The following is a 16,406-nucleotide window of genomic DNA, read 5'->3' as shown; positions in this document are numbered from 1 at the left end:
AATTAATATTACGTTTACAGAATATTTACATCATATTAAATTTTATAGTGCCACTTTTCCATTATGTCTATGTTGAATGTGTTCCTGATAATTGCTAATTTTTCTATAACAAATACAAAAATAACTTTATGAGTTCATATCCCTGCCTATTGTATTAAAAACCTTAGATGGATTTATGAGGTTGTATATTCAAGGTGTAATGTGAAAATTGTATTGTTTTAATTGCTAAAAACATGTCACTTGACTTGAAGAGCTTATTCAAATAATTTCTTTTTAATATGAAAGATCTGCTATTTTAAGAAGGTGTGAGTACACCAAAACATCAAGATAACATATTTGTGAGCACATGTGTCAGGACAGTCACATTTACCTTAATGTTATTATACATTTGTCTGATCATCAGCCTCTGACACAGAAAATCCTTACAACTTGTTAACTCTCAGTATTAGCTGTTATGCTAAATTGCCTGATGAGTATGGAGCATTAGCTTTTATTCATCTTTCACTGATAACACATAATATATTTTTCAACTTAAGAAATTCATTAATGAATCAAATTTAATTTACGGACTAAATAAAATCCTCGTTAAGCCTGACAAATGGTAGCCTCAGGTAAACACAACGTATTTTTACACTAAATCAAAGTGAGTTCTGCTCTAGATGTTCTTTATGTTGCCAGTATCCTTGCAAGTATTCTGAGGTCACATCAGAGAACAGAACATCTCCGTAAGGAATTAACAGAAAAATCTAGCCTTGAGGTTATATTTCTGAAATGAATAAACAAGAACCTAAAACACGGGAGATAATTAGAGTATCACATGTTATAGACTTAGTGCCAATATTATGGGTAGGAAAAACCATTAGTTTTTTATAGAAAAATACTTAAGGATAAATTTTTGAATTTAGAACGTTGCTGAATGAAATTCACAGTAATTAGTCCACTGTGAATATGAGTATCTTTTTCAGAATTATAATTAATTTCAACATGTTTGTTTTTCCCCATGAATTAATCAATTCAGATTTATTTAGCCTAATTGCCACAAAAGTGCCCAAGTTTGTATTCATATTTTTTTTTTCTCTTTTTCTGTGGTTTAGAAAGATTTATTTATTTATTTATTTATTTATTTATTTATTTATTTATTTTTGTGGGGACATAGTCGTTGTGTGTATTTATGGAAACATGAGATATTTTGAAAAAGGCATGTATTGTGTAATCATCACATCAGGGTAAATGGGATATTCATCACCTCAAGCATTTATCGTCTGTGCTACAATCCGTTTATGATCTTTAGTTATTTTTAAATGTACAATTAAATTATGTTTGACTGTAGTCACCCAATTGTGCTGTCAGATACTAGGTCTAGGTCTTATTCATTCTTTCTAACAATTCTTGTACCCAGGAACCATCCTCACTTCCTCCCCTCCCTACCCCTCATTCCCCTCCCATCTTCTGGTAACCATCTTTCTACCCTATAGCTTCATGGGTTTAATGGCTCCCATAAATAAGAACATGCAAAGTTTGTCTTTCTGTACCTTATTTCACGTAACATGATAACCTCCAGTTTCATCTTATATTTATGTTTTAATAGTGGTATGTCATTATTCTTTTTACAAATTTAAAGTCATTATTTTGTAGTATAAGATATTGACCTTTGTGATAAGTAATCCATGAGGATCGTATCATTATTTGGCTGAACAAAAGGACATGACAGTTAGTTCCTAAAATGGTTTTAATAAGTAGTAATATTATATTAATTTTTACAAAATAAATTCAAATACTCATTTTAATATTTAAATATTAACTTTTTACTAATTTGTTAGGCTCAGATAAAGCTTTTCAATACCACTTTTCATACCTTTAAAATGAATGTCATCATAGTCAGTGAATTTATTTTACAACTGCCTAATATACTCTGTGGTTATATTTTCTAAAATCTTTTTTTTTTTTTTTTTTTTTTTTTGTACTGGAGTGAGTCTTTCCTATCAAATAGTCTTTCCTACTTGTGTTCATATTGGCAATATCCTGTGGACCAGTTAGTGTTGCTTCAGCAATATTTCACTTCTAACTAGAAATTACGCTGTATTCAACCAAATTTTAAATTAGTTAATATGAGCAAGCTGAATAGATTGATTTTAATGTCTAGTTTCTAAAAACTGTACTACAGATATTTTCTTAATAGGCCTAAAGCCCCAAATTAAGCAAAACCTTATTCAAATCTGTATAACAGGAACTGAAATAAAATTAGTGTTGATGTTGATAATAATTTAACTTTGCGTAAGCTTACTACTTCTTTTCCTTTGTTTTGACTTCAGATGCAATAACAGAACCCAGTGTGCAGTGGTGGCAGGTCCTGATGTTTTTCCAGACCCGTGTCCAGGAACCTATAAATACCTTGAAGTGCAGTATGAATGTGTCCCTTACAGTATGTATATTCCTATACTTTTCTTGGAACGACAAACGATATTAAACTGTGTTTTGCATGCATTGACAAATATTCTCTATGAAAACATAAATCACATAAATTAAATGAAAAAATGGGCTAATATTAGTTTTTGACAATCATAGACCCTCCCCGCCATCAGAAGAATTAGATATTGCCTACCCTATCCTACAGCGTTTACTTGTGATTATTTCTGTATATGAATACCTATTCTAACACACTTTTCTTAATTAATGCAAGAATATAAAACATTTAGAAAAAGGTTGGGGGAGTATTATACCAATTATCCAGGTCCAAGCAGATAAGAAGTGAAAATGAACAATACAATTATATATATAATGTATAGCAATTTATACATTTTGAATTTGATAGAAGAATTATATCTAAGCTTCATCTGCTGTCAACATTTTGAGAATTAGAAATATATTCATCCGGAAGGAGTAGACCAGAAAGAAAAAAATAAAGATTAAAAGATCTAAAGTACTCTTCAGACTATATGTTTTACAGCTTCAAGAATTATGTCTTTGCAATGTTTTTATCAGATATGGTATATGCCAACAATGTGTCTTTTCTCCAGGAATAATGAAGAATCAAAAAATCTAAAATGAAACATTTTCTGACAGCATCTCAAAAAAAAAATTATCTAACTCGTTAATTATTTATGAGATTCTTAGTGAAAATCACTCAGAAATTATGTATTTTCATAATAGATATTCAGCTTATCCCAGAGATAGAAAACACCTGGTATCGTAAACAAATCCTAGGTTTCGACTTCCTTTGATGTTTCATAAGAAGCAAAGTATCTGGGGATCAGCAAGTTTACTTTTGTAAAGATATTTCTAGGCTGGCCTCATTCACACTTATTAAAGAAGCAGGACATTACTCGTGAGCTGGAAGTATACAAACTTCAGTGATAGAAATTTGGCCAATAAGAGATGAATTGAAATTTTAAAATAGTAGTGAAAACAGTTGAGAGAAAATTTCATTCAGCTTCATTTATAGAATGAATGATTAGAGAAAGTTTATCTTGTGAAGTTTTATAAGCTGATCATTGTTATGAAAAAGCCTTAGAGTACAGGATTTATTGATAGCTCATTTAGCTTACGCTTCTTGTATTGGTATCTCTATAGGCCCTTCTATTTGATAAAGCCCCTACTGGCCATTATTATTCACTAGTGATATTTTAAGGAAATAAAATTTGTAAACCATCTTGGAATTGGGACAATTATACTTGGGTTGCACAATAAGACCTTTGTGAAATATAAAGACTCCTTTTCTACAAAGGCATTTTATTTAAAAATGCAATAAGGTGAACCTTGCTTTTAAAGACAGTTTTAGGAAACTTACATTCATATTTTTATGTTCATATTTTGAAACAAAAGGTGAAGTAAAATTTCAGATTGTAGATTTTATCATAATTTTTTAATTAAAGAATTTCACAGCTGTCTCTTCAATTTCCTGTATTCCTTTAAAATGTCTTTGAGGATAGCCACTTCAAAATCCTCTGCCAAACTCATTCTGAAATATCATCTACTTAAATCACTTTAATATAAGTAACTTGCTCATACACTTTTGCATAAAGGGATTATGGTTTACCACAGATTTCCTTTCTCTAATAAATTTTCAGAGATGGGCAATTTGGTTCCTTAATATCCTATATTTAGAGAATTCTGATCATCCTGAAAGTTTACTGACTACCTTAGAAATTATATCAAAATATGTATCTAATAATTTCATTAAATAAGAATTATACACTCAGGTATACCCACTTGCCAGTTTATATACTGGTTTAATTTACACATTGTACCCCGATCGTGTCTGTTTAAATTATCTGGAATATGTTTCAGTTAAAAGTATGATGTAGAATTGGAATTCATTTAATAAACTTAACAGGATTTGAAAAGAAAATAACCTAAAAGAAAGTATAAATCATAAAATAAACTATAGTTACTCATTTGAAAGGCAGATTGGTTTAGGAGAAAGACAACCAGAGATCAGAGAACATAGGTGTGTTTGTTAGTCTGTTTTGTGTTGCTATAAAGGAATACCTCAGACTGGGTAATTTAGAAAGAAAAGAGGTTTATTTGGCTCACAATTCTGCAGGCTGTACAAGCAGAGCACCAGCATCTCCTTCTGGTGAGGCATCGCGGAGATTTTACTCATGGTATAAGGTGAAGGGGAGCAGGTACATCATATGGCAAGAAAGGGAGCTCCCAGACTCGGTTTAATAACCAGTTCTCACATGAACTCATTACCATGGGGAGGGCATCAAGCCATTTATGAGGGATCTGCCCCCATGACACAATCATGTCCTGCATAGCTCACCTCCAACACTGGAGGTCACTTTTCAGCATGAGATTTGGAGGGGACATACATACAAACTATATCATTCGGTTTAGAATACAGTCTGATTACTTAACAAAAAGCTAGATGCTTCTCCTGGATCTCACCTTGTAGACCTTCCTGGATCTATTAATAAATCCTGATTTATTTCAACACTCAGCTATTTTTTTCTTTTCTTAAGCATAAAATTCATGACTCTCTAATGGTGAAAAGATTTACTTATTTAAAAGAGTTATTGTTTATTGACACTTAACCACATGCCATTTTCTACATGGATAGTGTTTACATGCATAAGTTATTTAATTTTTACAAGATCCTCCCTGTTATGTGTGAGTATCACCATTTTTCTGAAGAGGAAACTGAAGGTCAATAGATAAAGTGAAATGTCCCGTGTGAAATATAGACTCGCTAGAGAATGGCAAAGACTAGATTTGGGTCTGTTTCTAATACCTGTTCTTAAGGACCTAGCTGTATTTCTCTCCATAACTGTTTTTCATTTATATTTTCATGAGCTATTAAATCTTCTGTACTATTTTTAACTCATAATTTTCATCAGTACATTAATGGTATGTGGTGAAAGAAAGTGCTTCAAGGGCCGAAGCCCTTTTTCTTAGTCCTTTACCTATTTATTTTAAAGACTTTTTGTTCTTTTTCTTAAAGCAGCAGAATCACTACAAACTTTTATTTTCCCAAACACTTTATGAAACTTTATGGTGTAACTAGTTTGTACCATGAAAATACTACTTGCACTTTAGAATGAGGCTCCTAAGTAAAATACTTTTTAAATTTCCTGTATTAGAGAAAATCCTTGTGCTTAACAATATTTTATGATCCTTGATAAAAGGTCCCTATTTCATTAGTGTGAGGGAAGCTTCAGACTTAGGATTTAATATTAATATTGGAATTAAACAACTGAACAAACAATGTTAGGTTCTGTTTGTTATACAGTTTAGTAATATCCATTTCCATTTCGGATTTATGACCACAAACTTTAGTGTTTATAGTAATATATTTACTATTTATGAATGTTTTATTCTTAATATTGATATGTGGAAGAAACATTATTATTATTTTTATTTATACATAGTCGTGTGTGTGTCTCTGTATGTGTGTGTGTGTGTGTTTCCATGGCAATATTCATTTTTAAGATGAGACTTTTTCATAGAAAAAATGTAGAAAAACAAAATTTATAGGAAAATGTAATAATAATGAAGCATATTAAAGGTAATATAGACAAAGAGTCAATAAAGTTCATTGTATCACATAAGAGAAGTAGAGTTTAAAGTATCTGAGGAAAGCTTGCAGTAATTCTTGCACGGAATTTTAGGAGTCACTAAATAGGTACATAATTGAACAATAACAACTTTAGAGGAATTTTAGCTTAAATCAATCAAATGGTATGACTTTTAAAGATGCCAATGAGAAAGAAAATAAGAAGAGTTAGTTTTTAAACTGTTTACTGAGACCACTTTCTTTGAGGGTTTTGTACTCCTTTTTCAGAATCACTGAAGTTATATATTTAATCTTATCTAAGTCCTACCTTCTTACTTCTGTTCTGTTTTTTCTTGTTTGGGTTCACAGACACACTTTTTCTGAAAAAATTTGGAACAGATGAATCAATACTTTCTCTGTTCCTCGCACACCTCAGTTGCAGTGTGACTTTTGTAGCCTTTGCATTTTCTTAGGAGGTTTAATATTCTTCTTTAGTGGATATTTTCTCCCCAGGAGATGACCCACATATTCAAGAGGTTAAACCTCACATTTACCAATGCCACGTTTTTGCTCTTCCATCTTTCTTCTTATTCTCACCCTACCTCCTTCCCTTCTGACCTGATTTGAGATTGAAATTGTGTCATCTAGAGCTTCCTTCATTCAGCAGGGTTACAGGGATGACTTGTATTCGAGAGAAGACAATAAAACAACTAACCACCTACTCAGAGTATTTCTGTGCAAAGAATCTTTACTTTGTATCCTGCTGACAAATTGTCTTTCTTTGGAGGCATACAATTTCACGCACATTACACTCAAAAGGTGTTTGTCTTCTCTCACAATCCAGCTTTTCTCTTCAATTCTTTGTTTCTTTTTTTTTTTTTCAGAAGTATAAAGCATATATTACTTATTCTAGCAATCATGGTGAATTTTCTTAGGAAATTGCGGGGAGAAGTACGCAATTTGGAAAGTGACTAGCAATGAATGTTTGATTAAAACAAACTTGTTATAGCACTTAAGACTTTCTTACTAGTCACGTTAGCCATTTGAATAGTTGTGTGCATGATTGTCCTTATGAACAGGAAAGAAAAATGAGCATTATTGGAAAATTGATATTTATAAATAATTATATAACTTTCATCATTTTTACTAAAAGAAAAATGTATTACACATTTAGCATTTAAAACAATCTAAATATTTAATTATAAACAGTTAAATACATCTTTGCAACTAATGTCCAAATGAGTGCATATTTAAATGTGTACACATTTGATAACTATTATGTAAATAAATAAGTACATATTTTTTAACTCATCGTGCTGAAATTAACTGATAGTTTTAATTTTAGAAAGATCACAGAAATGTCCAAGGTATATTTTAATTTACGGTGTCTTTTTCTGTTTCATATATACAGTAGACATTGAATAAATATGTATTGAAGGACTGGAAGAAGGAAGAAAATGTAGTCAAATGGCTTCTCCAGAAGTACTGCATTCATTGCTAGAATCATAAACACAAGAAACTCTTGTCTGCAAATAAGACCTTATTAATTCAAAAGAAAGATCTGTTTTTTAAAATATACATTACATACATTTTAGTTTCTCCAAATTACTTGGCGATTGCAATCCTCAAGAATGATACCAGCAACCATCTTTTTTTCATATTATTATTATTACATATGCCTTTGTATAATATAGGAAGTATTGTCCCTGGTTTAAGTGTTACTCTCTCTGTATCAGCTATATAAATATTTTTAGAGTTATATCTATATCAAGAGCAACAAAATGTTTTTTTCTTCTCTCCCACTCTTTCTCTCCCTTACCACAGTTTCTTTCCCTCCAAATAATTTTCCTGTCCTTTACAGTATCTTTTATATAACAGATGATTCAGAAAGCTCTGGGAAATGAACCAGTGATTAATTAATAATTAATTTAAGCCCTGCTTATATGTCAAAGATATTGCATATTCATATACATTGCTATCATCATTCTGTTTAGAAAATAGTAAGCATAGCTGGAGTTACTTTCTTTCTTAAAAAAAAAAAAAAAAAAATTGTAGACCCAGGGTCTCACTATATTTCCCAGGCTAGTCTTGAAGCAATCTTCCTGTCTCAAGCAATCTTCCCGCCTAGGCCTCCCAAAGTTCTGGGATTACAGGCATGAGCCACTGTGCCCAGCAAGTATACTTTCTTACAGGTTCTAATCATAAACTTCCTCCTATCTTTATTGAACTTCTTCACATGTACATGGAAGTTATTTTCAACTAGATTATATTACTTGCCTGTGAGACCTCCTTCTTTTATATCCCTTTCATTCAACATTTTTGAGTACCTACTGCATACCAAGCACTATAATGAAGTATTAGGGGTCAAAAACCAAGATAAAGATTCTGTCCTCCTTCAAGGAGTTCAGTCAAGTGGGGCTTAGAGTACTAAATTTACAATGTTAGCTTAAGCAATTAAGCATTTCACATTAGAAACATACAGAGAAGGCACACTGATCCAAAGTGACTGATATTTGACTAGGGTGGTGGTGGTGGGGATAGATGTCTTCATAGATGCTCTTCTAGAGAAGGTGACCCTTAGAGAGCTATATTGTTTTTGTTTTTATTTTTGAGACAGGGTCTTGCTCTGTTACCCAGGCTGAAGTCCTGTGTCACATTCACAGCTCACGGCAGCCTGGACCTCCCTAGCTTAAGCGATCCTCCAACCTCAGCCTCCAGAGTAGCTAGGACTACAGGCACATGCCACCACACCCAACTAATTTTTGTATTTTTTGTAGAAATGGCATTTTGCTTGCTGTTGCGGTCTTTCTGCTCTTTAGCTCAGCTAGGTTCAAGTTCTTGTCTCACAACCAGGAAACATTAGCCACACGGGCACTGGAGAGTGAGTAGAGTAAAATTCATTAGGCAAAAGGAACGCTCTCAGCAATGAGGGGATTCGGGGGGATTCCCCTACCTGAAGATGGAAAAGTGCCCCGTGTGTCTGGGTCTGGGGTCTTTTATGAACCCAGAATGGGGAGTGCATGCTGATTGGTTTGTGAGTGTGTAAAAATGGTTACAGTGAAGACACCACTCAGAAGGTGGGCATGACAGTGTAGAAAAACAATTAGGAAAGAGTAGCTATATGTAAAATAGGTGAAGGGTAGGGATCAATCAGAGGAAAGCGCACCAAACAGGAAGACAAGTTCTCAATCCAGTCCCAGGATTTAACTTATAGCTTGGCTTTCAGGCTTTAAACTGTCTGTGGCTTGGAGGTAGGATTTCACTGGGGACCCCCCGCTATCTGCCTAGGCATTTGGCTGCCTCCTGCTGCTCTTACTTTGACCAGGCTAGTCTTGAACTCCTACGCTCTAAGGATTCTCTCACCTTTGCCTCCCAAAGTGCTGGGACCGTGCCCTGCTAGATATGAGTCTTAAAATATGAATAGACTTTCCTGAGAGAAAAAGGGCAATCATTTTTAGCAGAGAAGACAAGATAGGTAGTAAATTGCATGGAGAATGTGAAACTAAAACCGTTTGGTATTTGCATGAAATATAAAATGCAAGAGGCACAGAAAATAAACCCACAGATAGGCAAGGCAGAAACCTTGGACTTCCCTGTATGCTGTGATTTCTCTGGAATCTAGTACCAATTACAGTGTACAACATGGAGAAGGTAGCGAGCCATTTCTGAATGTCATTAATTCATATTTTATTAAGAAATGTTTTTTTTGAAAATCTGTGAAAACCAACTTTGGCTAGTTTAAATTAAATAAAGCAGAGGTTTTTATTGGCCAAATACAAAGTATTAGTTCCAGAAACAAAGGAGAGAAAAGGTGAAAAGCCGGACCTCTGAAAAAGTAAGAGTCATCGGGACTCTATGTTCCCGCTAATCTAATTCCTGTAACTATCTAGGCTGGGACATCAAGACTTCACGAAATTCAGTAGCAGAGTATCGTTCCGAAGGAAGAAGAATGGGCTGGCAAAGAGCTTAGGTGTGACCAGGAAGGGTCAGATCCCCATAAAGACTTTAGAGCAAAGACTGCAGGGTAGTGGTGGTGGGCCAGATTCAGCCTGCCAAGGGATTCCCTAGGCCTCTGAAACACCTAAAAGTAAGATTTAACATAAAGTCTGGAGCAACACAGACCTTGTGTTCCTTTTGGGCAGCAACAGGCTAGGGCTGATTTGGTTCTGCCCACTTTGGGTGGGTTCTGTGCTTTTCTGTGTGTTGTATTTTTCAGTAATTCATTGTATTGTATTCTAAAGGTTCACCTGAATAATTTTAAATATTTCCTGGCTTCTGAAAGGTATCTAAATTTGCAAGTGTTGCTCTAGAGTTTCATTTTAATAGACGTAAGAGCACTTTTAATTGTTAGCGCTTTTTTTTTTTTTTTTTTTTAAACAGGATCTCACTCTTTCACCCATGCTGGAGTACAGTGGCACAACCACAGCTCCCTGCAACCTCCACCTCCTGGGCTCAAGTAATTCTTTCCCTCAGCCTCCCTCCCAAGTAGCTGGGACTACAGGTGTGCACCACCACATCTGGCTAATTTTTTAAATTTTTAGTAGAGACAGGGGTCTCACTATGTTGCCCAGGTTGCTCTCAAACTCCTGGGCTCAAGAGATCCACCCACCTCAGCCTCCCAAACTTCTGGGGTTACAGGCATGAGCCACTGCTCTTGGCACATTTTTTTTTTTCTTTTAAGTCTCAAAAGCTAGTAATAAGTTCTTGCAGCAACAATAATTCTATCAAACAAGTTTATTGCTGCCTACTATGGTCCAATAACTATGCTAAATGCCAGTGAAGACCTTAGTCCCACAGGTAAGGCAAATAATGAACACATGAACCAATACATTGTATATTTGTATATTTCAAAATAAATGGAAGTTTATTGTTATAACTATGTAAATAACAAAGTTAATGATAAAAGAAATCAAAAGTTCATGATAAAAGAGAAGAAAATCAGTATGATTCTATGATAAAGAACAATGAAGGGGCTGTTTTACAGAGGGTGTGATGAAATATCTGAAGAAGATATTTGAGACCTGAAGAATAAGAAGAAGATAGGCCAAGAGTCTGGGGAAGAACTCTCAAGGCAGAGAGAACAGCTCCAAGGGTCTTGAGGTAGGGAAGAGGTTGGCCTGTTCTCAGAAGTGGTAGAAAGACAGTATGGCCAATGTCCAGTTAGATGAGGTAGACAGACTTGGAGAGCTGCTAACCAGCAATTAGCACTGTCACCACTACTGATTTTCATTAAATCAGTTTTTTTCGTTAAATCAGTTTTTCTTTCAAATTTCTAGGATCTGTTGAGAATGAAAATATGTTTGCAAAAGAAAATTGAATAAATTGACCTTCTCTTTCTAATATATATTTTAGAAAATATCACATTATACTACAGATATATGGATAAACTTACATCAAATAAACCAAACATCAGATGGTATAAACATCTTGATAAGATTCATATAGACTTAGATTAATAATATGTAAATGTATACTTAGATACTAATTAGTAAGGAATCAAGATGAATTGAGAGCATTAAAAAGTTAATTGGATTGACCGAGTTAGGAAAATATTTGGTTTAGGAAGTAAAACTTTATTATAGACATAAAAGATTGAAGGGATTAGCTCAACCATGCTCATGTAGCTTTATTCAAAATAGTAAAATATAGAACTTATGCACTTAAATTTAATTCAAAGAAGTTTCTATAAGTTATTCAAATTGAACACTATAAACATGGGATTAAAATATCTTGTTTTAAAAATATACCGCATACAAGAAGAATAGTAAAAACCATACAAAGATAAGGTTTTCATCCCAAAGTATTTGTTGCTGAGAAGATCTTACGGAAAACATGTTGTGTGAGATCTATAAAGTAAGTTTCCAGATAAAACTGTTCTAAATAAATGTAAAATTGAGTAAAATGCTATAAATGAGCATTGTTGATTTTCTTCTACTCCAATCATGAATCTTATGAAACTAAAAAATTTAAGTAATTGCTTTAGAAAGCACTTCATCATTCAAATACTTATTTATTTAAAAGATTTGTTTTAAATTGACACATAATTGTATACATCTATGGGATACAGTGTGGTATTTTTATACACCTATACATTGTGTAATGATCAAATCAGGGAACTGGCATATCCAGCACTTCAAAAATTAATTTCTTTATGGTAAGAACATTCAAAATAGTCTCTTCCATTTATTTTGAAATATACAACTTGTTATCATCAACTAAAGTCACCCTACTGTGCAATAGAACAACAAAGCTTATCCTTCCCATCTAACTGTAGCTTTTTACATGTTGACACATCTCGCCTCATTCCTCCCTCCTCCCCATCTTCCAGCCTCTGGTAGTCACTGTTCTACTCTTACCTCTATGAAATCAAAGTTTTTAGATGCCACATATGAATGAGATCATGAGATATTCTTCTGTCCCTGGCTTATTTCACTTAACATAATGTCCTCCAGGTTCATCCATATTGTCACAAATGACAGAATTACATTCTTTTTTATGTTTAAATTTAACATGATACCTCATTAAAATTAGTAATTAGTAAAGGAATATATATGTTAATACTTTTGTTTATATTTTGGAAGAAAGTATCAAATGGTAGGAGATCATAATTCCTGTTAATACCATAACATTTTTAATTGCCTATTTTTTTTTTCAAAACCCTTTTATAAAATCCAAAGTCAAATAAATACTTATTATATGATAGGCTCAATAAAGTTCCCCCAAAGAAGGCCATATTCTAATTATCAGAATGAATATGTCATCTCAAATGTCAAAAGAGATATTGCAGTTGTGATTAAATTAAGTATATTGAGATGGGAGGTTATTCTGATTATCTGAGTGGTTCCAATCTAATTACACATGTCCTTATAAGAGGAAGTCAAGAGAGTCAATGTTGGGAAGGGGATATGTGACAATTGAAAACAAAGGTTGGAGTGGTATACATAGAAGATGGAGGAAGGAGTCACAAGCCTCTAATAGTTTTGCTTTCTAAATAAAGTTTATTGTATATTTCTAATACATTGTTTTTAAAATGTAAACATATACCTTATCTGTCATGGACTAGGGAAGGGTGGGGTGTAAAGTATACCATTATAGATAAAAGTCATTTTAATTTCATTTATGAATATATTAAACCCAAGGCAAACCCAGGTCAAATTATCATTTAGTAAAGTTTAATTTTACTATATTATACTCATCTACTATTTATATAGCGCAGCAAAAATAGTGAATGGGTAAATAAAGAGTTGTTTATGAATATATGTGTTAGATTAATGGGATGAATACATGTAGTGAGTTTTCCATTTGTATTTTCTCATATCTTCAAACAGATGAATTTTTCACAATAACTTACTTGTAAAACTTGAATTTAAATGCATATTTACTGACTTACAGGTCTGCTTTGTATGTATTAATTTAATTTTACCAACATTTCATGAAAACTTAATTATATTGAAAACATTGTATGAAGTCCAAATGCCCACCCTGCCATGATACAAACATGACTGGTTCCTAGCTTCCAGAAACATACAATTTTCTCATCATTCTGTCATCATCCAAGTAATTATATCAAGATAGGATCAAAGACTGGGAAAGGAACTCTATACCATTTGGTTCTTCATACTATATATTATAAATATATGCTTTCTTCTCTCTGTGGCTAATTGCTTTTCTACTTTGGCTAAAACAGAAACAAATACAGAATAGAATAGTAAGTGATTTGGAGAAAAAATAAGTGACTGTTTCTTAGTATATCTCTATGGCAAAGACATATTCTAATTATAATTTACATCTTTTTTAGGTCTGGCCACATTTTCCCTGTCTTTGCCTTACTGATTTCCCTCAAGCACTAGAGAATATAACTTAGTGGTTAAGAGTAAGAGCTTTAGAATCAGAGTTGAATTTGTGTTCTAGTTTTGCCAGTTACTAGCTGTGTTCTAATCAAGTTACTTTCCTGCTCTGAGTGAATGGCTTCACCTAGAAAATGGAGATGATAATCAATTGACAGAGTTTGTGTGAAAAATTAAAATGAAATATATTCAAAAAGCTTTGTACTGTGATGGCCACATTAGAAATGCTAAGTCTATCATAGCCATTCAAATTAATACACGTATTGCATGCCATGCATTTGTAATGTCTTCTGATAATCAGTGCTCTCAGGCACTGGATCTTGGAATTATGTAATCCCCCTAATTTATCCTAGGATTTGGGGAGCTCCAACCATCTTAAGAGTTATAGTATTTTCTACCTCCCTTGACTATTTGTGTAATTTCACAGACAAGACCTTTGCCTTAATTCTTCATTTTTTATTTCAAATCACTGCTGGATTTTATGTCCCACTCTGAACCACACAGAGCTAATTACAAAAGCATCTGCCATATGATTTAGCTCTTAAACCAGTTCTCTTTTACGCAGCTGCTTTCTTTAACCCCAGGTGATAGCTAAAATACATCAGACAAATTTTCTTGTTTAGTTATTTATTTACTTTTATTTTTTGGAGTTAGGTTCTCACTCTGTGGCCCAGGCTGAAGTACAGTGGCACCAATAATGGCTCACTGTAGCATCAGGCAAAATTTCTGAATCTATGCTCAGCTCACTGGGTTATTTTGTTACTGAAATTTCCTGTTCTTCAGCCCTTCTGGAGTTGACATCTGGTACTGACAATTTCATGAATTATATGTCTTTTATTTTCTTACTTTCCTTCCACTGGTGTTAGCTTTTGGTACTAGTTTATTTCCCTCCAGGCCCAGCTCTCCCCATACATAACAAGCCTCTCCCTCTTCTTAAGGAGTTGTCCATGTCCTTAAATGTTTCCAGGTGGTCTTTGGGCCATGTTCTTTTATTTCATTCAACAAATATTGGCTGAACCTGATTATATGAGTCTTGACATTCTGTCTCTAGATAGTAACAGTGGATTTTAATTATAAAACAATCTAAACCGTCTTTTAATTCTTTTTATAGGTGAAGAACCTAAGACTTAGAATAAGTGAAAGAGTCAATGATTATACAATTAGAACTCACTGGCTCTTAACTGCCATTTGACTTCTCTGTCCATCATGCTACTTTGTTTCGAAAAATTTCTAAAGTAATTTTTCTGTACTCTAGAGATGGAAGGAGTGATTAAGGCTTACTTTCAAAAATATAAAAGATTAAAATATAATCTCTTTAATTGAAATTTGCATTCTGTCCAGTTTCTCATTTTAATTCAGATTCTTCCAGAGAAATTTCAGAATTCAAAATGATCCTGATGTGACTGATTGATTGCTTGGCCTTTGGTTGCTTTCAATATGCCCTATGATAAGGCACTTGGTGGCATACTGACAAATCAAAAACCAACTTTCTCAATATTATCAAAGAACAGTCTTTCTTTACCTACGGTTGTTTCTCAAACTTCATGGTGTTTCTTATAAACTCGTTTCAAAACTACCTGGAAAAAGCCAGTAAATGAACTTTTTATTAGGGAAGGTGGGTATAAAATTTTCTTTTATGTTCACTACACACTTTTATGTTCACTACACACTAAATCGCTACACACTAACCATTTGCTTTTTGGAAGCCTTCAAATATGCATTCAGATTTCTTTGGCAAATATTTTCTGGGCGTAGTTTTTAAAGAAGTTTGAAATGTGTTCAATGCTCAGTAACAGAAACTTCATAGATACCAAAAGTTGTCTGAAGTTGGCCAGGCAAAGTGGCTAACACCTATAATACCAACAATTTGAAAGGCCAAGGCAGGAGGACGGCTTGAGCCCAGGAGTTCGAGACCCTCCTGGGTAACATAGTGAAACCCTGTCTGTACAAAAAAATTTAAAATTAGCCAGGTGTGGTGGTGCATGCCTGTAGTCCCGACTACTAGGGGGGGCTGAAGTTGCAAGATTGCTTGAGCCCAGGAGGTTGTGGCTGCAGTGTCATGCCACTGCACTCCAGCCTAAGAGAAAGAGCAAGACTCTGACTCATTTTTTTTTAATTTAAAGTTAAAAAGCAATAAAAGGAAAACTAATGGAATTATGGAGAGAAGGAAAGACTGAATCTCTCAAAAGGTAGAACATAACAGTTATCCTATTATGGTTTTTCCTTGACTTGCTGTCTCTCATATTCACCTTAACTCTTAGAGAACACATTTGATGTTACATTTAACAAGATAACACCAAAAGGATCAGAAGAGAAATCATACTCACTTTTGCTGGAGAGGGAATGTATTTATTTCTACAAGATTTCTTTTTTCTTTTCCTCTTGGATTCATTCTGATTGCTCAAGGACCAACAGAATTGGTAGATGGCTACTTGTGTGTATCAGAGTCTAATAGAAACTTTTAATGGCGGGGTTTGGTCTTGTCCTTCTCTGTTACTTATCAAGAGCTACTCATTCAGACACATCAAGCTATCTTCAAGAAACTTGCCTGCTTAGAAAAAAAT

The 16,406-nt window shown here is 33.6% G+C and overlaps 1 protein-coding gene across 8 annotated transcripts in view; it reads left to right on the top strand.

The window, feature by feature from the left end:
- The window catches only part of ADGRL3 (adhesion G protein-coupled receptor L3), an 854,829-nt gene that overhangs the window by 472,849 nt on the left and 365,574 nt on the right, over positions 1 to 16,406 (top strand). For all 8 annotated transcript variants that reach the window (XM_078001870.1, XM_078001869.1, XM_078001868.1 and 5 more), the window contains 1 exon segment: positions 2,313 to 2,422. In XM_078001870.1, coding sequence (XP_077857996.1) covers positions 2,313 to 2,422 — 110 coding nt within the window.

Source organism: Macaca mulatta, chromosome 5, assembly GCF_049350105.2.
Source record: "Macaca mulatta isolate MMU2019108-1 chromosome 5, T2T-MMU8v2.0, whole genome shotgun sequence".
NCBI classification, from domain to species: Eukaryota; Metazoa; Chordata; class Mammalia; order Primates; family Cercopithecidae; genus Macaca; species Macaca mulatta.
The sequence above is the reverse complement of the archived record's forward strand: the minus strand, read 5'-3'. Positions and strand labels throughout refer to the sequence as shown.